This window comes from Scatophagus argus, chromosome 8, assembly GCF_020382885.2.
Source record: "Scatophagus argus isolate fScaArg1 chromosome 8, fScaArg1.pri, whole genome shotgun sequence".
NCBI classification, from domain to species: domain Eukaryota; kingdom Metazoa; phylum Chordata; class Actinopteri; family Scatophagidae; genus Scatophagus; species Scatophagus argus.
In genome coordinates this window covers 193,374-214,102 of record NC_058500.1, presented here as the reverse complement: position 1 = coordinate 214,102, position 20,729 = coordinate 193,374, and the positions used below count along the sequence as shown (strand labels likewise).

At 47.4% G+C, this 20,729-nt stretch overlaps 1 protein-coding gene across 2 annotated transcripts; it reads left to right on the top strand.

Annotated features, from left to right (window-relative positions):
* Nucleotides 1-711: 711 nt before the first annotated feature.
* hcfc1b (host cell factor C1b) lies at nucleotides 712-18,779 on the top strand. 2 transcript variants are annotated; one of them, XM_046397150.1, is made up of 30 exons: nucleotides 712-1,677; nucleotides 3,727-3,875; nucleotides 4,459-4,619; nucleotides 5,189-5,391; nucleotides 5,610-5,694; nucleotides 5,797-5,903; nucleotides 6,086-6,265; nucleotides 6,390-6,695; nucleotides 6,772-6,920; nucleotides 7,254-7,421; nucleotides 9,781-10,008; nucleotides 10,924-11,037; nucleotides 11,157-11,355; nucleotides 11,445-11,560; nucleotides 11,812-11,941; nucleotides 12,026-12,153; nucleotides 12,234-12,396; nucleotides 12,570-12,664; nucleotides 13,299-13,475; nucleotides 13,559-13,625; nucleotides 14,069-14,211; nucleotides 14,292-14,462; nucleotides 14,541-14,733; nucleotides 15,063-15,197; nucleotides 15,550-15,755; nucleotides 15,843-15,965; nucleotides 16,976-17,161; nucleotides 17,381-17,681; nucleotides 17,808-17,859; nucleotides 18,327-18,779. In XM_046397150.1, exons 1-30 carry the CDS (start codon nucleotides 1,497-1,499, stop codon nucleotides 18,364-18,366), a joined length of 4,656 nt encoding a protein of 1,551 aa, XP_046253106.1. In that variant the 5' UTR covers nucleotides 712-1,496; the 3' UTR covers nucleotides 18,367-18,779. The 2 variants fall into 2 exon arrangements, with proteins under 2 accessions (XP_046253106.1, XP_046253105.1); XM_046397149.1 differs by having other exon boundaries at nucleotides 15,060-15,197.
* Nucleotides 18,780-20,729: the final 1,950 nt, after the last annotated feature.

Here is a 20,729-nt window from a genome sequence, read left to right as displayed (position 1 = left end):
AGAAGATAAGATGAACTGTATGTCCGATGTCCAATGTCCGAGCCCTGGACGTTCACTGGTGTAAGTGGTAATGTTCTTCTCTGAAAGTCCATCACCATCTCCTTTGTTTTACTGGTGTTTAAGCCAATAAAATAAATTAAAATGTTGCTGTGAATAATTTCCTGTTTGCCAGCCCTGAAACTTACCCGGTGTGTTTGTCACCTGGGTTTACCTGCCGTCCAGGTGCTCTGTAATAGTTCAGGTTGAGTCGTTAACATGTGAGTGAATGTAAAGATATGCCCTGTTATGACAGTTTGAGATAAACGTGTGCTGACATATGGTCATGTCCCCGACGGGCCTGATAAAGGCCTATCTTACCTCATCTTAAATGCTTTCAAACAGAATACTCTACGCAGGAAAAATTTGGGTGTGGTGGAGTGATTAATGTAAAAAAATGCTCCCTGGGTGTTGCGTGTGTGTTCAACTAAGGATGGGTCAAATGCAGAAGATGAATTCAATGTATGTAAAAATACTGTCAATAAAGCTGATTCTTCTGTTGAGCAGCACTAGAAGCATTCAATTTAGGTTTTGTGCATTGCACGGTTTATTTTATAAACATTTTTATAGCAATCAATAGTTAAATTTGACGCAGAGGATCGATAGACTGTTTTTAAAGAAAGATTCATATTCTTTTTTGGACACTGGGTACTGCTAACTGTGTTGACATTTACAAATAAGCAAACTGAGGATGTTCGCATCTGTTTCTGGACTTGCACTCTGTGTGTGGTGAACTAATTGTTAACAGTCAGTGCTCAGCATTTATATAGTATGGCTGTGTACATGAAGCTGTGCTGACTGACACCCTGTAGTGGAGCAGCTGTCTGTTAGCAGTTCGCCTCCTGGCCTCTGCCATTTTCAGCAGCTATGTTTTGTTTGGTTGCTGTTAGCAGCAAGATGGCGGCTCCCATCCCGGCGCACAGACCCTCTGCTCTGTATATTTAATAGCAAGTTTTAGCCCCTACAGTGTCTCTTCACACTGATGCACGGAATAGCCGTGCATCGCAATTAACCACAGCTGGATATGCGTTTCTGTTTCTGCAGCTTTGAGTTAGCCTAAGCAGCTACTTGCAGCTTTCTACTGACTGCACAGCCTTTACCGAGATAAAATGGCGGACTGACTACTGCAGTATGTAGGCTAACGAACATCACATTGATCCCTCTTCGACTAGCAGTCTGTAACGCTATCACCAGAAAAGGAAGTGTATTCACCACTTTTAATAAAAGCTGTTGAATCTTTGGCAGACATCATCGACTCATCGCAGAAAAACTAAATCCCGAAAAAAGGCCAGTTAGCTACGTAGCGAGCTACTATCAAATTAGCTGGCTAGTTAGCACGCTAATGCCAATCCCAAACCGCTGTTAGCGAGCCAGAGACGATTTTACAAACATTTGACAACCTGTGTTTGAATTTGGGGTTTGTCCCTTGTGGAGGATCAGGAGACGCAAACCATAGCGCCATGACAACCGAACTCGCAAGTCCTGCACTGCTGCAGCCCCGTTGGAAGCGCGTACTGGGCTGGAGTGGCCCGGTACCGCGGCCTCGGCACGGACACCGAGCCGTGACTATTAAGGAGCTAATGGTGGTGTTCGGCGGAGGGAACGAGGGGATCGTGGACGAGCTCCACGTCTATAACACAGGTACCGGCCGAACTTTTTCTAGCTATTTCCAACACACACACACACACACACGAACCTATGTTGACATTAAGCACCTATGTTAAATGACGCTAGTCGGGTTACCTTGGCTTCTGTTAATGGTAAGTGAACTCAAAGCATTAGCATGATCTGACTTTGCTAAATAGCTAAAATATTTTGTGTTTTGTTTTTATTCTGAGTGTTGACTAAAGCTGATAGTGGCGGCTGAGTAGATAGGATATTTGGCCTGCTAAGCTAGGTTAGCTTGTGCTTGTTGAAGCTAAGGTTGTAGCCGGTGTATCGCTTTGCTAGCAGTTTTACCCGTTAGCTGATGGAGCGGCTCTGACAGAAACACGGGAGAGAAATGGCGCGTTTTTGCTGAAAACATTGCCGACGTCACAGAGACACGCCCCCTGCCGTCGGAGCAGAAAGGACACACGACATGTGACGGGCGTCACAGTTTCATTTTGTTACCCAAATTTTAGAGTGTGAGAACAGTGAACGTCAATTTAAGGAGATGTTGGTGTAAAATGTCTTGTACAGCAGCTCTTTCTGAGTCTACTTTCATGAAGATAGGATAAGATTTCCTTTGTTGTCCCACAGTGGGGAAATTCACAAGCTTATAAATGTTAAGTTTTATATAGGTTTTATAATAGTGTTAATTATTGCCTGTAAGGCAGTCATTGTATACAATCTTAATGATGCCAGTTTTATCATGGCTGTAAAACATAGCAGTTATCAAGAACTAATAATAACTTAAATGTTAGATAGATAGATATACTTTATTGATCCCAGACTGGGAAATTACAGTGCAGCAGCAGCAGCAATACACACTGTGACGATGCTGTAGTAAGAAAAAGAATAACCTATACAAATTATGTTAAAATAGCAATATACAAAGCAATATAAAAAAAGTGTATACACAGCAAATAAGCAGTATTGAATGTGGAGCAAAAATAAAATGTGAGGTGCAGTGAAACAAGTGTGTAAAAACATATAAAGTACGTAGTGACTGTATGTTATGAGCAGAGTTTAGCTGTCATTGTACAGTGTGATGGCGTGTGGCAGGAGAGACTTCCTGTAGCAGCCTGTGGGAGAAGGTGCTCCTCTGTCTGTCTGCTGTGTGATGGAGGAGGTGCTGATCGTTGTCCACGATGGATAACAGCTTGTTCAGCGTCCTGCTCTCCACCACGGTCTCAAAAGACTCCAGCCTGAGACCGAGTACAGAGCCAGCCCTCTTCATGATCTTATCAAGTCTGTTAGCGTCGCTGGCTCTGATGCTGCTGCCCCAACACACCACAGCAGAGAAAATGGCAACAACAGACTGGTAGAAGATCTCCAACATCTTGCTGCACACGTTGAAGGATCTCAGCTTCCTCAGGAAACAGAGTCTGCTCATCCCCTTCTTGTACAACGCCTCGGTGTTAGATGTCCAGTCCAGTCTGTTGCCGATCACCACTCCCAGGTACTTGTAGTCCTCCACCTCCTCTGCCACCTCCCCCCCGATCCGTGGTGGCTGTGAAGGCGACCTCTTCCTCCTGAAATGCTCTGAATAATAATAAAATGTATAATTGTTCAGGGTGATGTTGTAGTACTAATAATAACTGTGATATTGTATCTGTACATTTTGGAAAAGAAGAGTGAAGCCTTCTTATCGATGAAAAAATTGTTATTTTTCACGTTTTACATACAGTATTTTTGTAAATCTTAAAGGAGTGCGTAGAAGGCCTATCTTAAATAATGACGGAGCTGTTTCCACAGCCAGCCGCTCTGTTTACGCGCCCATCAGATCGGCAGATTTTGTCCAGGCTTATGCTGCTGTCCGGTAAAACAGCATAATCATAGGACACATCTGTGGTTTTGTTTGTCTCCTCGGAGGCAGTATGATGCATGTACACGATCGGAACATCCTCCGTGATGGATCAGTTTTCTGGATCACAAGGTGGAGGACGGATGAGTGAAGGAGGAAGCAGGGTTACAGCGGAGCTGAAAAACACCGTGTGGTTGGTTAAACTGTAAAATGTCTGAGCTTTGGTGTTCTCCCCCCTGCAGCTACCAACCAGTGGTTCATTCCTGCAGTCCGAGGTGACGTCCCCCCCGGCTGTGCCGCCTACGGCTTCGTGTGTGACGGGACGAGGCTGCTGGTGTTTGGAGGCATGGTGGAGTATGGCAAATACAGCAACGACCTGTATGAGCTGCAGGTCAGTGATGTCACTGCACTGCTACAGAAGCGCTTTCTCAAGTCACGGTTGTGTCCCTTGATTGGCGCTTATTTTTTATGCTATTTTATGTTTTTATGTTTTTATAGTCCACTTACTTACTTAGTTCCTTGAATCCTGTTTCTGTTTAGAATGACATCAGACTGCCTGTTTCCATGACACTAGATGCCTCACATCACTTGTCACAGCTTGCCAGCTAATGGACATGAAAAGACAAGCATACAGTTTTAGCTTTGATGAGTCAGACATATTAGTTGTGTAAGTGGAGGAGCGGATTAAAAGTGGCCAGGGAAGTTAACTGGCTAATGTCAGTGTTAGATTCCACGGCTGTTACAGTTTGAGTAGGCTTGCAGTCATAATATTTCAGAGTGACAGCTGAATTCCTGTCCTAATTTGAGATGGGATTTATTCCTAAATGCACTTAGGAAACATGTTTCTATCATACACAATCGGGAATGTCATCAAAAAGGACGTCAGACTGAAGACGTTTTTGGTAACGAGGACCGTCTACCTGTGTGTGAAATAATACTGCACATTGTAGTTTACCGTTTGCTGTTCTCTTCAGGCAAGTCGCTGGGAGTGGAAACGTCTGAAGGCCAAGAATCCAAAGAACGGACCGCCCCCCTGCCCGCGACTTGGACACAGCTTCTCTCTGATTAGCAGTTCTTGCTATCTGTTTGGAGGACTGGCCAATGACAGCGAAGACCCCAAGAACAACATCCCCAGGTAGGAAGCATCGGCTCGTCCTCAAGTACCTCAGTCCCCTGTACTGTCTGATCAGAATAAGGTTGTAGAGCTGTTGGTCCAGTTCTAGAGTACATCATCTTTTCCAACCGTAAGAAGGTTCCACACAGGACTTAAAAGCAGCACCAGGCCGGAAGGAGGAGAATTTTCATCTTCATCCTTCAGTTTATCGCAGACATTCAGCACCACCACATCTGGACACTCAGGGTTTTCATCTGGATGGGAGCTGAAGCTGGCAGACTGCTGGGGTGCAGTAAAAATATTCACCTCTGCAGTGGAGTGTAGTAGAAGTATACAATTAAAAAAATGGACATACTCAAGTAAAGTACAAGTACCTTGACTTTGTGTGCTACATAAGTACACTGTTTGAGTAAATCTACTTTGTTATATTCATCGACGGAAATCCCAGCTGTAGTTGACAGCTGGTTAGAACTAAATGGAGGTGTGTTTTGGACAGGGGAAAACTGGAGGCAGACTGGAGACTCGAGGTTGTGTCTTGCTTCTGTGTCGTGTGCTCAGAAAAGTTTGTGTTGAACCCCCTTCTCCGTCAGGTATCTAAATGACTTGTACTGTCTGGAGCTGCGGCCCGGCTCCGGCGTGGTTGGCTGGGAGATCCCGCTGACATCAGGTCAACCGCCGCCACCCAGAGAGAGTCACACGGCTGCGGTTTCGAGCGGCCGCGGGGCCAACAGACTCATCATCTATGGAGGGATGAGCGGCTGCAGACTGGGAGACCTGTGGGTGCTTGACATCGGTGAGACATGCACAGTCATTTCTGAAAGCTCTGATGTATCTGACTGAAGTCAATAATGAAGCCATAATCCAAACAATCAAACATGGACACCTCGTGTCAGTCAAAGTCGAATTGTCTGACTGAGACTCCTTTCATCTCATCTCTTTCATCCATCACACATGACACTAAAATAAACCTGTGCAGAGTTCTGATTGGTTCCTCTTCTGTTGATGTCACAGACTCTCTGACGTGGAGTAAACCAGCCCTTGGTGGAGCTGCCCCCCTTCCCCGCAGCCTGCACTCTGCCACCACCATCAACAACAAGTAATACTACATACAAATACTGCCCTGCATAGTTACTGACAATTATTGTGGATTCTGGCACCTGTCTGTCTCTCTGATCTGGCCTGTCTGTGTCTCGGTCAGGATGTATGTGTTTGGAGGTTGGGTTCCTCTGGTGATGGATGATGTCAAAGTGGCGACTCATGAAAAGGAGTGGAAGTGCACCAACACACTGGCCTGCCTCAACCTGGGTAACACACACACTCAGCATGACGCACCAGGTCATAATGAACAGCAGCCTGTTGCCGTCCAGCTTTCAGTCTGTCCCCACAATGTGAGCATGTCCACACTCACTGTTCAAACACAGAGACAGCAGAGAGATGACGCTGCAGCATGACTGCCTGTCTGTCCACTCTTCTCTTTGTCTGTGTAGACACGATGTGTTGGGAGACGGTCTTGATGGACAGTCTGGAGGAGAACATCCCCAGAGCGCGAGCAGGTCACTGCAGCGTGGCCATCAACTCCAGACTCTACATCTGGAGTGGCAGAGACGGATACAGGAAGGCCTGGAACAACCAGGTGTGCTGTAAGGACCTCTGGTATCTGGAGACAGGTGGGGAGTACTGCTGCTCTGTACAGCATACAGATTTTCCATCCAACCTCTGGTCTCGCATGTCCAGAGTAAAATTCCCTATCCCACCTCTCTGTCTTACCCTGTCTCACGTGTCTGTCCTCAGAGCGTCCCTGCGCTCCCTCTCGAGTGCAGCTGGTCCGGGCAAACACGTCGTCATTGGAGGTGAGCTGGGGGCCATCACAGACCGCAGACACCTACGTGCTACAGCTGCAGAAGTACGACATTCCTGCCACAACTGCAGCCTCCTCTCCTGCCTCTAATCCCGTCCCCACCGCCAGACCTGGAGCCAGCATCTGCAAGGGCCCTGCCCCAACTGCCGTGTCACCAGCTAACCACACTGCCACTCTGGTCCCCTCACCCACTCTCTCCTTACCTGGAAACCCATTGGCTGCTGCTGCTAAAGCACCAGGTAGGTCTCCACATCTGTACAGGTGATAGACCATGTAGATCTGAGTCTTCTTCATCTATGTCATGTATTTCTGCAGCTGTCCTGAGGATGTCTGCAGCTTCAGGTACAGCAGGTGGAGCCTCTGTTGTCACAGTGAGACAGGCCACGCCCAAATCCCCGGTTGCTGTGGCAACGCTTCCCGCAAGTGTCCGTATGGTGGTACCTGCTCAGGCTGGACAGGGGACGGTAAAGAGATCTGTGTGGTTCTTATCTCTTTTAATGCAAGGTCATTTTGCTGCTTCTGGACCTTTTAATCACATTTAAGATGAAATTTGCTCTGTTGTCATGGAGATGGTAAACTGTTTGACATAAAAGCTTTCAACTCCATTTTGTGGCCTTCCTCAGTTGAAGGAGCTTCCCCAGTAGTCATGAAGTTCAGGCATGTGGACTCACTAAAATTCTGCGCTATAATAAGCCGTGTGATAACTCAACAATCTGCCTGACGACTGAGCAGCAAAATGTGACTCAAAAGAGTAATCCTTGTCTTACAGCTCTCTCTTGTTTCCTGTCTGCTCTCAGCCAATAGGAAGCAGTCCTCAGATGAGTGGCATGGCAGCACTGGCAGCGGCGGCTGCAGCAACTCAGAAGATCTGTCCTTCCTCACCAACGATGTTGAACGTCCCTGCAGGAGCTACAGTTGTGAAAACAGTGGCTGTGAGTCCGGGAGTAGCCGCTCCAGTTACAATGGTACACACAGTATTCACCTGTGATACTAATATTAGTATACATTGAAGGGTACATCGTGAGATTTTCAGTCATGGACAAAAGAGAAAACGAAAGAAAGAACTTACCTCAGCAGCAGAGATCATCGGGCCATTATTTCTAAAGTATGCTCGATCATATTTTAGTATGAAGTGCCCTTGTTTTTGGATCTGTTGTAGCAAAAATGCCTTAAAGAGTGACTGTGATATTTTTTAAACTTGGACCCTGTTTTCCCATGTTTTTGTGTCTTGCCCAATACTGAGTGAGACCATGCAGACACGAAGTCCTGCAACGTAACGCACCATCAGTGCTTGTGTTTGCCACTGACACACTCACGTTGTTATTCTGGTGGTTTGGCTTTACGGAGAGGATTCCAACAGTGGCAGACAGACGGAGAGAGGGGTGTGTGTGTGTGTGTTAATGTCTCTGCTAGCATGCAAGATACAAGATAGGTTTATTTGTCACACACACGATCATACATGGTACAATGTGCAGTGAAATTCTTTATGTCCCTGCTACCAAAAAATAGGTAAATAAAATTTAAATATTGCAAATTAGAATGCTTATAAAAAAAATAATAATAAAATTAAAAAAGTGAAAATGTGCAGTATTTACATGTGCAGTATTTACATCTAGTTCAGGTGGGAGTAGGATTCCAGATTAACGCTCACTGTTGAGCAGACGGATGGCCTGGGGGAAGAAGCTTTTCCTCATCCTCTCAGTGTTGGTTCTCAGGCAGCAGAACCGACGGCCTGATGGCAACAGGGAGAAGAGTGAGTGTCCGGGGTGATGGGGCTGCCTGAGGATCTTCTCGGCTCTTGACCTGCATCGTTTGGTGTCAATGTCCTGCAGGTCGGGTAGAGTTGTTCTGATTGTCCGCTCAGCTGAGCGGACTTCCCTCCTGAGGGCCGAGAGGTCCTGCTTTGTGCAGCTGCCCATCCATGTGGTGATGCTCCCACTCAAGATGCTCTCAGTGGTGCAGGTGTAGAAGTTCCTGAGCACCTTGAGGGGGAGCCTGAAGTCTCTGAGGCGTCTGAGGTGGAACAGACGCTGCCTGGCCTTCTTAACCAGGACAGGTCCCGTGTGATGGTCACACAACTGTCCACCCTCTCCACCTCAGACCCGCCGATGCAGAGTGGACGGATGTCCTTCTGCTGCTTCTTCCTGTAGTCCACAATCAGCTCCTTAGTTTTGCTGACGTTCAGCAGGAGGTTATTCTCCTGGCACCAGCTCTCCAGGTGGGTGACCTCCTTCCTGTAGGCCTCCTCCTTGTTGTGGGAGATTAACCCCACGATGGCTGTGTTGTCAGTAAACTTTATAATGGTGTTACTGTCTGATGTGGACACACAGTCATGTGTGTACAGGGAGTACAGCAGGGGACTCAGCACGCAGCCTTGGGGGGATCCAGTGTTGAGGGTGAGGGGGGTGAGCTATGGGGACCCACGCGTACTGTTGTCTGCCAGTAAGGAAGCTGTGGATCCACCTGCACAGGGAGGAGTTCAGTCCAAGATCACACAGCTTACTGACCAGCCTGGAGGGGACTATGGTATTGAATGCTGAGCTGTAGTCCACATGCATGCGCTTCTCAGCAGATCTCAGTAGCCGGTACCTGGAGGATCTGGGTTACTGGGCTGCTCCCAAGTATTCCAGATCACATCAGCGTAAAATGACAGAAACCACCTTCGGGAAAAATTTAATTGAGGTGTACTGCAGCCAGCCACCAGGGGGCCATCCAGGTGTTTGGACTTATGGGGAGCTCTTATGTTTTCTGTCTTCATATACAGTCAGTGTATGAGGAAAAGGGAGGAACAGGCAGACATACACCCACAATGACTGAAATTGGATAATAATACTTAAGAAAATAGCATGTTATGTAGTTGAATTTATTACACTGAAGTGATGGAAATATATTCTAAGTCGTTGCCAGGGGTTCATCTACCTTTGTTTTTCCTTCTGGCCTGCATGTGGGACTGTACTTATGTACTTGTATTTGATTTGTTTGACCTTCATTTGACTACTGGCTTTTATTTATGGAAATGTGGTACATAAGTACACACAGACCACACAGATATTAAGTAAAAAAAAATATTTCCAGCATCTTTTTAAAGCAGTGTAACTTGGTGCTTCACAGGTGCACAAAGAAGACGAAATCATAAAATGCAACAAGAATTTCAGGAGCCTCAGCATCATCATCATCATCATCAACAATCATGGAAAAATAAAACCAAATCTGAGTGGAACAATGCAAAGGAATTGGAGTAGAATCAGCTGATCACTCAGTACATCCAGATTCTAACATGTAACATGTTGACATGCTCAAACATGTCTTGTGTGTGTGTCTCAGGTGAGTAACCCAGCCACTCGCATGTTGAAGACTGCCGCTGCTCAGGTGGGCGGAGCTTCGGTCGTCTCCGCTCCTGGGGCTGCCAGTCGACCAATCATCACAGTTCACAAGTCTGGCACGGTGACCGTTTCACAGCAGGCTCAGGTGGTCACCACGGTGGTGGGTGGAGTCACAAAGACCATCACCCTTGTTAACAGTCCACTCAGTGTGGGAGGAGGCGGAGCCTTGGTGAGTGATAAGACATAAGAGTGGGGAAATTCACTTGTCGTGGCAGCTCAGAACAGAACTGTATTTTATACAAACTACCTCACTTTCAAGTACTTTTTACTGCATATTTATTTGTGTATATATTATATTTTTTACTTTTTCTTTTATAAAGAATATGTCGGTAATTCCTGCTATGCTTGAGCCACTGTACCGAAATTTCGTTTGTGATGAAAATCCAAATGACAAATAAAGAAAGTCTAAGTCTAAAAGAGTGCAGAAAGCAAAAAAGTGTGTAATAACAGTTACAAAAAATATAGAGATAATAAATGAACAGTTTTCAAGTGAACACAGTACAATATACAGCTATATACGAGTCCTCATAAGGGAGGAAAAGAGGACTAGACTGTTGAGCTGTACAGTCTAACAGCAGTGGGAATGAAGGAGCTGCTGTAGCTCCTTCCTACACTGAGGGTGTAGCAGTCTGCTGCTGAAGGAGCTGCTCAGAGCCTCCACTGTCTGATGCAGAGGGTGAGAGGTGTTGTCCATGATGGATGTCAGCTTGGCTAACTAAAGAAAAAAGTTGTGTGCTGAAATTTTTTTTATTTATTATTTATATACTTCAGTGAGTACTTTTATTTTTGTTTATCTTTGTATCAGAAAAATGATGTATTGACTTGTAATAAGGTAAACTTGATGAAGGTAAAATAGTCTTCATTATCCTAAACGGTTTGTTTTTCTGAAGATGTCAGATCTGTGTGGTTTACCAAGCTGCTTCAGCTGTCTGAATTAACGTAGTCTGCACACATCTGTGTACCAAGTTGTTCTCATGTGGTTCAAACCTGAACCATGAGCCATCATAAAACTATGTGATCAGAACTGTAAACCTTTCAGTTCATGTAGACACACGTGATGACATCCCCCCTCCCTCTGTTTCAGATCGGTAACCTTGGTACCCTGGGGAAGGTGGTTTCGGTGGTTCAGACCAAACCAGTTCAAAGTGGAGCAGTTCCTCTTCAGGCAGGGAGCAGCTCAGTAACACAGATCCTCCAGGTACCGGTTACTGAGATCTGCTGAGAAGCGCATGCTAACACCTCAGTGTTCACACCCGGCAGCAGAGACATTAACACACACACACACACACACACACCTCTCTCCGCTGTCTGAACCAGACGAAGGGCGCTCTCCCAGCTGGAACCATATTGAAGTTGGTGACCTCAGCAGACGGCAAACAGACCACCATCCTCAGCACTGCACAGGCTGGATCCACATCAACCAAGTCCACCATCTTGGGTGTTGCCCCAGCAACCTCCAAACCTGGGACCACCATCATCAAGACCATCCCAGTGTCTGCGCTGCAGGGGGGGGCAGGTACGGAAAGAAACGGACACACCTGAATACCCGAACTTCTTTATGCTTTAAATCCAGTGATTGACAGAGTGAGGCTCCTCCCCCTACAGGTGCTAACAGTCCGATCACCATCCTGACCACCAAGATGGTGACACCAGGAAGTGCTGGTAAAATCATCACCACTGTCCCGAAAATCAGTGCAGCCAACCAGCAGGGCCTCACACAGGTAAGTCTGTCCACAGGGCAGGTCTCCTGCACTGCGAGTCAGTGGATTCATGTTTATTAAACCGTGATGTCAAGAAAACAGAGAGTTTGGATTGTCAGCATAAACAGATGAGACAACTACAAGATGGTCTTCAGCAACAGTTTAGCTTCCTGCTGTGATCACTGTGACAGCAGCCCCCCACAGGAAGTCAGACAAACCAGTCAGCTCACTGGAAATGTAGATGTTCTCAGCTCTTGCGGTTCTGTGTTCAGATGGTGTTGAAGGGGGTTTCAGGGACTCCTGGTGCAATCCTCAGGACTGTGCCGATGGGAGGAGTCAGACTGATGTCGCCTGTCACCACCAAACCCACTGTCACCACATTGGTCGTCAAGACAACCACAGGTAAACACAGGACAGACATCCTTCAGCTGTAGCTTACTTCTTCTGAGCTGGTGTCTCTCATTCTGTTTGTCTCTGTCTCTGCAGGTGTGTCCAGTCTGGGGACAATAACAGGAAGTGCCTCCCTGACCACGCCCATCACCACCCTGGCAACCATCGCCACCCTGGCCAACCAGGTTACCACAGCAGCTGCTGCATCAGCAGGACCCAAACAAGTAACCAAACTGCAGTAATACTGTAGTTTTACATCTATAGTGTGTAGTACTGTAATAATGCTGTAGTTTTGTGTCTACAGGTGACTCTTATCACCACTCCAAGTGGTGCTGAGGCTCAACCACTGGCCCAGGATCTTCCTGTCTCCATTATGGCTTCTCCTACTTCAGAAGAGCCTGGAAGTTCTACTACTACTTCTATTATTACTGCAGGGGGAGAATCTGGGGACGGTGCAGCTGCCACAGGTACAGAAATCAGTATTATTACTCCCGCTGCTGATTCTAGTTTTAGTTCCAGTCACTGGAGAGGATACAAAAACTGCGTCCAGTATTGTTAGTGCTGTGAACTGTAGTGAATACAAACCTGTGTAGACTAGCTGAGTAACCAGTGTGTTGATGATGTGACGACGATGTTGCAGTGACTTTGGTCTGCTCCAACCCGCCTTGTGAGACGCATGACACGGAAACGACCAACACGACCACCGTGGCCTCCGCCAGCATGAGAGAGCTGCAGGTGAGCAACAGGAAGTGAGAACACGGGCGACAGCTCAGCCAGCTGTATCACAGTACATGAAGTCATGACCAGAAAACTGCTCTCAGTCTGAGTAACAATCAGTTTATTGTTCTTGTATGCTGCATTTAAGTACACACTCCTGTGAAGCTGCTTTCCCACATGTTGAGGTCTGCTCTCAGTGAATCGGACAGTAAAGGATTTAGAACAAACAGGATCACAGGATGGTGAAGGTGAACGTTGCACCGGGACAACAGGATCAACGTTCACCTTACCTGTCAGTGGTTTTAATGCTGCGGCTGCTCGGCAGAGTTGTGCAAAGTAATTCAAGTTATACTTGAATTTAAGTGAAGATATCACGCTGAAACAAATACTGCTCGAGTATAAGCCGTCTGATATTAAACTTAGTCAGTTGTACATATATTTACATGTTTGTCTGTAATGTGTCCTATCAGATCTGATATTGATCATTTTAGCAGTTAGCGGAGTGTTTTGTCTTTATTTTTTTTATCTGATTGCTGAAAAAAATAAATCAATCAAAAAATGTGTTTAGCAGTTTAAAATCAGTCAAGTAACTTGTAACTAAAGTTACTAAACAAATGTAGTGGAGTAAAGTGCAATAAAAATACTCCCTTAGGTAACAGGTGTGACATCCTCCTCTCTCAAGCAGCCTTCAGCTGAACAACCTGCTCCTGTTCCTCCACATCCTGTCAGCCTGAATGGGGGGAACATCTGCTCCAACCCTCCATGTGAGACCCACGAGACAGGAACCACCAACACTGCTACCACAGCTGGAGCTGGAGGACTCAGACAGGTGAACCTGCACTCAGGTGTGCACTGCTGCTCAGTGATTTGTTAAACCTGTGTGGACGCTGATCTGAGTGTTTCTGCCTCCAGGTGTGTTCCAACCCACCGTGTGAGACCCACGAAACAGGAACCACCAACACTGCTACCACAGCTACAGGTAACCTGCTGACACACCTGGAGCCTCATTTCCAAACATAATATCCCGAGTTCGCCTCCTTTCTCATCACCTGTCCGAGGCTCCTGCCGTGACGTCACAGACATCCAGAGGACAGAAACACTCAACATGATTAATTCAGAAAGTGTTGAAAATAGCCAGGTCATATTATTGGATTTTAAATACAGAGATGTGCTTTGATGGGTCTGTTGTTTAACCTGAAGTTCATTTTAGGAAATTTACACCTTTTGCTCAAATGTGAACTCTCAGGCCTCGTGCTGTGTTGTTCAGACCAGCATTCTTTATTTCTTTTTATCCATGAAACATCAGCGGCTCTGAAAATCCACCACAAGGGGAAATCAAAGTTTGAAATATTCACATAGCAGAGTTGTAATTACAGGTGCATTCAGCAGTAAGTGACATCACTTCCTGTCCTGTGTCTTCAGCTCAGCAAGGTGGAGACAGTCTGCAAGTAGACTCCACAGACCTCTCCTCCTCCTCTGAGTCTGCCTGCTGCACCACAGTCAGTCAGAGCAGAGCTGTTACCACGGTTACACAGGCCACGCCCACCCCTGGACCATCCATACCTGTCGGTGACACACACACACTCACACACACGAAACCATCATCATCGTCATCAGTACCATGATTCCCTCCGTCTGTGTGCAGGAGATCTCATCATTGGTCAGACAGGGCAGGGCGGAGTCCTCAGCTGTTGCCATGGCGACAGCAGCAATGGAGGAGGGGTCTATGCAGACTAACTGCCAATCAGGGCATGTGATGTCATCAGAAGTGTCGGTGTTACAGGTTCACCTAGAGGGCAGCGAGGTGACAGCTCAGGTACACACACACACACACACACACACACACACACACACACACACACTGAGATGACCAATCACCTTGTCCCTTTCTCAGATGGAGTCGTCAGACAGTGGTCTTCCCCAGGAGCTGATGTCATCGGAAGGGGACGGTGATGAGGTGGTCTCCACAGCAACAACCCTGATGGTGACAGAACTGACCTCAGATCAGTTGACTGTTAACACGGTGACAGAGGAGGCAGCTGGGCAGGCGACACTGCAGGCTGTGCTGCAGGCAGCAGGACACATGGGTACGACAGACATGATGTTCTGCAGGCCAGCAGCAGGGGGCGTCGCTGTGTCAGAGCCTTAAAGTCTCCTTCCACTCACAAACAAACAATTTGTTGTTGTTAGCTTACTGATGCTAAATCTCAGTTTAACACCTCGACGTACCTGCAGGATTTATGACATCACACACATTGTATGATTTGACATCTTGTGAAACCTGAAGCCTTCGGGTAACAAACCCTGAGACCCGACGGTTCGACATGACGTTGTACAGTCGCAGCTCACGCGGTTTGGTAATCATGATGCAGGGAAAACGTTTTACCGACATGAATGTTGATACGTGTGTCAGCAGAGGGCTCGATGGATCAGTCCATCCCCATCGTTCTGACGCAGCAGGAGCTGGCAGCTCTGGTCCGGCAGCGGCAGCAACTACAGGATGTCCACAGCCAACCAGAACCAGAACCACAGCACAGCAATGTGCCCACAGGTAGGCCTGCTCCTGCACACACCTGTAACATGAACCTGGTTTTAAAGGTCAGGGTCTCAAAGTGTTGTCAAGAACTAAAAGCTTTGTTTTGAGGCCCCTGTGGTCCTGAACAGTTTGAGCTACAGCTCCTGGATCAGTAAGATAAGCAGACGGGCTGCAGATGAGTTAGTACTGGTATCTAAGATGAGGATCTGTGACAGAAGACAGGGGACACACCTGTCTCACCCACCAAAGAGGGAGGTAGCTGGACAGCACATATATTGAACGTGTAAATGTGTTTCTGCTTTGAAGACTTTGCCCCAGCCTGAACTCTGGACATGTGATCAGACTGTTGTCCTCCTGTGTTTCCCAGAGGGCCTTGCTCCAGCAGACAGCCTCAATGACCCGGCAGCAGAGAGTAACGGACACGAGCTGACACATTCGGCAGCAGTGACGAGCGCCGTGGCCCGATTGGCCAGTACGTTTGGCCCCACCCCTTCTCTGACAGCCAGCCCAGCTAGGCGTCAAGGTGCCGCCGCACTCACAGAGGTGACCAATGGCATCGCAGCAGCTGCAGGGGTGAGAGATGCAACAGTGCAGAGCAACAGCAGGGGGCAGTGTGGCGCTGACAGCATGCTGACTCTGAGTCTGTTTGTGTGTGTGTAGAAGCAGGCGGTCCAGGTGAAGTCCGCAGCAAAGGACAGCCAGTGGTACGACGTCGGAATCGTCGGCGTCACCAACATGGTGGTCACACATTATTACGTCCCCTATGATGACAAGGTGGCCGATGTAAGGGAAACTTGTTGTGGACTTATCCTCAGGCAGACGTGTTATGGTTATTGATCAGGTTAAATCACTAAAAAAAAAACACTAAAATAAAACAGAAGTGATGGTGTTCAGTCCCAGTGGCTCTTGTGAACCACTTCCTGTTGACTTAGGCCCCCTGCTGCCTTACAGGAAGCAAACAGTTTCAAACCTGGGTTTTAAGATGGACAGTGATTTTAAACTTGACCGGCAAATCGGTGCAATAGTTAAGTCCAGCTTCTTTCACCTTAGGCAGCTGGCAAAGGTGAAGCCCTTCCTTGCACAAAAGCACTTTGAAACAGTAATCCACGCCTTCATTACATCGCGGCTGGATTACTGTAACGCACTTTATCTTGGAGTCAGCCAGGCCTCCCTCGCGCGTCTCCAGGTAGTGCAAAATGCTGCTGCTCGCCTCCTAACTGGAACACGTAAGAGGGAGCACATTACTCCCATTTTAGCCTCTCTCCACTGGCTGCCTGTGCACTTTAGAGTCCATTTTAAGATTCTTTTATTTGTTTTTAAATCCTTAAATGGTCTCGCCCCGCCTTACCTCTCTGAGCTGCTCCGCCCATACACTCCTGCCCGGTGCCTCAGGTCATCTGAACAGTTGCTCCTGGAGTTACCAAGGGCTAAACGGAAGCTCAGAGGGGATAGGACCTTTTCTGTTGCTGGTCCCAAATTGTGGAATGACCTCCCATTATGCATTCGACAAGCCCCTTCACTGTCCGTTTTTAAAACACGTCTTAAGACCCATTTTTATTCCTTGGCTTTTAATCCAGCATGAGACCCTGTTTCTGTTTTTGCTTTAATATTATTTTAACATTGTTTTATCGTATATTATTGTTTTTATATTGTTCTTTGTTTTATATGTCTTATTTCATGTCCTATTTTATGTACAGCACTTTGTGTCAGCTGCAGCTGTTTTTAAAGGGCTTTATAAATAAAGTTGAGTTGAGTTGAGTTGAGAGGTTATCAGTGATGTACTTTAACTGCAGGACAACTCTGGTGCGACACCAGACTACAGTCGGATGAGGAAGGTGGACCTGCAGCCGGGCACAGCCTACAAGTTTCGAGTGGCGGGCATCAATATCTGCGGCCGTGGAGCATTCTCGGACGTGTCGGCGTTTAAAACGTGTCTTCCTGGTTTCCCCGGTGCGCCATGCGCCATCAAGATCAACAAGGTGAGACTCACTTCCTGTTTGTAATGCCGTTCGTGTGAGAAGCAGCAGCACATCCTCTGCGTTTAACTCCGTTTCCGTTTGTTTGGCGTCTCCGTGGTCGTCACATGTTTGGTTTCCACAGCAGAAATAGTTCTCACAGCAGCTTCAGTCCACAGCCGTGCCCGTTAATCTTCCACCTCAAGTGGAGCAGCAGTGAACCTTTTGATTCTGGTTCTGCAGAACCTGGACGGGGCTCAGCTCACCTGGGAGCCTCCTGCTGTCACATCAGGGAAAATCACTGAGTACTCGGTGTATCTGGCCATCCAGTCCAGCCAGGCCACCTCCTCCGCTTCAGCCTCTGGACCGACCCAGCTGGCCTTCATGAGGGTCTACTGTGGTCCCAACCCGTCCTGCCTGGTCCAAGCCTCCAGCCTCGCCAACGCCCACATCGACTATACCACCAAGCCCGCCATCATCTTCCGCATTGCCGCTCGCAACCAGAAGGGCTACGGTCCGGCCACGCAGGTCCGGTGGCTACAAGGTGAGTGCGATGAGGCAGCAGAAGCTCGTGTAGTGGGAGGAGCCAGCCAGTTCTGGTTCAGGGTGCGATGTGGGCTGACAGCTCTCGTGGTGTTAATCCTGTGTATGTGTTTTGTGTCTCCTGTAGAAAAAGAGGCGAGTAGAGCAGCAGCGAAGAGACCCGGCGCTTCTCCTGACTTGTAAGAACCGAATCTGTTCGCTCAGTCCAGACACGACGTGTGCTTTGTGTCACACGGCGGGGCGTTCGAGTCCGTCCGAAGACAAACGGATTCTGATATCAGCTGATGGTGTTCAGTAATATGAATCATAAAAATAAGCCTCTTTTATTGAATTCAAATCTGAAAAAACAAGTTTTACTTTCAGTAGGTAAACGGCGTAAACACAGACACTGATGTACCGACGTGTCTGTGATGCGCAGAATATCAGCAGTAATCAGTTCGTTGACCCTGCAGAGGCTTGTTGTACGAACTCGATGAGATGTTTGGGGATCTGATCTGTGAAGATGTTTCCTGAAATGATCCACACTTCGTGAACAAGGCGGCCCTGTGACCACCAGGACTGATGACATCACTGTGACATCACCACAGCTACATTGGGAGTCGGTCCTTAAAATCTCATTTCTGCTCTTTTCTTTTCTCGTCTTCAGTAAACCTGTTGGACCAAAGAAGTTCAGAGCCGACCAATAGGAGGAGCCGACGTTTTGCTGCAGACTGCGATAGGTCACTGTTGTCTCAAGCTCGCCACGTGGACGGGCAGGAGGCAGGCCTCTGACAGCTTCCTGTCGGTTAGCAGCTCTTCGCCCTGGGATGGGAGTAATCTCTGAGGGCACAGTGAAGGTCAAAGGTCACAGTGTGGTCTGAGGGCAGAGTCTCTGCAGGAGGCGGGCTTTAAACCAGAGCTGTTGTAAATAATTTTCTTTCTGTAGCATCAAAATATTTAGCTTTTCCTTTCCGTGTCAGAACAGAATTATTTCTTCAGATGTTGATGAAAGGTTTGCTGGCCGCGAGCTCACGACTCCTCAGTTTGTCTGAAGGGGAAGCAAATGATTTTTCAGCTGTTTGTGAATATTCTCTGGAACAATAAAGATTTTTAGAACTTGTTTTTTTATGGCCCATGTAGACTCTACTTCCTATCATGAAACTGTCAGATTTTTATCAAATCAAACTTTCTTCTTGATTCTGTTTGAGGTCAGTATAGCACAGCATAGAGCCGTTTTTGTTGTCGGTCCGCCATTCCTGTCCCAGAAATGATGCAGTCAGTGCTGATGCTAACACTTTATTCACTGCCCTCTGGCTTTTATTGTGAAGGCCAGTCGTGTCTGACATGTGGTGTTCAGTGGACTGTGAAGCGGAGTCCCGACAGGTGAACAGACTCAGGTGTAAGATCATACCTTACAGAAGCTTTAAATCGTTTCCGTTTCCACAGCTGGAGGCTGATCTCTGATCAGTTTGACAAGTTTATTGTGTCGATCATGTTTCAGGCCAAAATTGATCAATCAGCTTCATTGACTCTGTTTTAAGTTAAGTCACAGGAAGACAAAAGCTAAAAACAAGGCAAATGTTTTGTGTAAATGCATGTTTGTATTTCATAGTACAAATACTGATGATGAAGTGGTGGTTTCATGCAGTAGATTTTACACTCTTACGTACGTGTTAAAACTTTATGTTCATGACTTAAGCAAACTGTCAAAAACTGAAAATGAATATTTAGAATAAAGTCAAACGCAATCTGACATGTGCGTGATGAAACACGTGCGTCTGACCTCCAGCTGAGGACTCAAGGATTCAAGGAGCTTTATTGCCATTTCACACGTGTAGAAACATGAGGTGGAACGAAATTAGTTTCCCTGGTCTCAGTGTAAGCCCAATAACCTATAAAATACGTAATACTATAAATAAACAAAACAACAAACAAAAAAACCACTATATAAATATGAAAACAACCAGAATAAAAAGATATAAACGATATAAACGGTGAACAGGGAGCAACAATGTTTACAGCAGTACTGCGATATTGTGCAAATGAAATGAGTAGTTCAGAGTTCTGTGCAAATGGCTGCATTGTGCAATGTTCCATGGGTGGTTGTCGGGAAGGGGGTGTGCGCGTGTGTGTGTGGGTGGGTGTGTGTGTGTGTGTGTGGGTGGGGTGTGAGGTATGGGGGTGGCGGCAGGGGCTACAGAGGACCTCCAGAGTTCAACAGTCTCACAGCTTCTTCCCAGAAGCTGTTCCTCAGTCTGGTGGTCCTGCTCTTGATGCTCCGCAGCCTCCTGCCTGAGGGGAGAGGGGCAAACAGTTTGTGTGAGGGGTGGGTGGGGTCCTTCATGATGCAGGAGGCCCTTTTCCTGCACCTGGAGGTGTAAATGTCTGTGGTGGTGGACAGGCTGTGTCCCACAGTCTTCTGTGCAGCTTTCACCACCCTCTGCAGAGCCTTCTTCTCTGCTGCAGAGCAGCTGCCGTGCCACACAGTGATACAGGAGCACAGGACAGCACTCTCCACCACACATCTGTAGAAGGATGTCAGGACCAAACTCCCCAGTCCGACACGCCTCAGCCGCCTGAGGAAGTAGAGGCGCTGGTGTGCCTTCCTGATGAGGCAGGAAGTGTTGTTGCTCCAGGTGAGGTCGTCCGTTATGTGGACGCCCAGGTACCTGAAACTGGAGACCACTTCCACCGCTGCCTCTCCGATGTACAGTGGAGGAAGGGGGAGATGTCTGCCCCTTCTGAAGTCCACGATCATCTTCTTGGTCTTCTTCACGTTGATGCAGAGGTTGTTCTCTCTGCACCAACCCTCCAGGTGTTCCACCTCCTGCCTGTAGTCGGTGTGGGTCCACAGTGACGTCCATGCAGTGGGACCTGCAGCTTTGTGTGAGTTTATCCTCTGGAGGGTCCTCCTCACCTCTGCTGGGGTGACGCTGAGGGGCTCTTCACCTGGTGGGAGGGGGAGTTTAGTTTGAGTGTCCGGGCCCTCAAAGCGGGCGTAGAAGTTGTTGAGGGCTTCAGGCAGGGAGGGGTCCGTGAGGCATTGTGCATCTTTGGTCTTATAGTCTGT

What these genes read in the sequence shown, in the direction of transcription:
- hcfc1b (XM_046397149.1), top strand. Translation starts at nt 1,497, where the DNA reads ATGACAACCGAACTCGCAAGTCCTGCACTGCTGCAGCCCCGTTGGAAG. An exon ending in ACGACCTGTATGAGCTGCAG is followed by an intron (nt 3,876 to 4,458) that starts GTCAGTGATGTC and finishes TGTTCTCTTCAG; the next exon opens with GCAAGTCGCTGGGAGTGGAA. An exon ending in CCCAAGAACAACATCCCCAG is followed by an intron (nt 4,620 to 5,188) that starts GTAGGAAGCATC and finishes CTTCTCCGTCAG; the next exon opens with GTATCTAAATGACTTGTACT.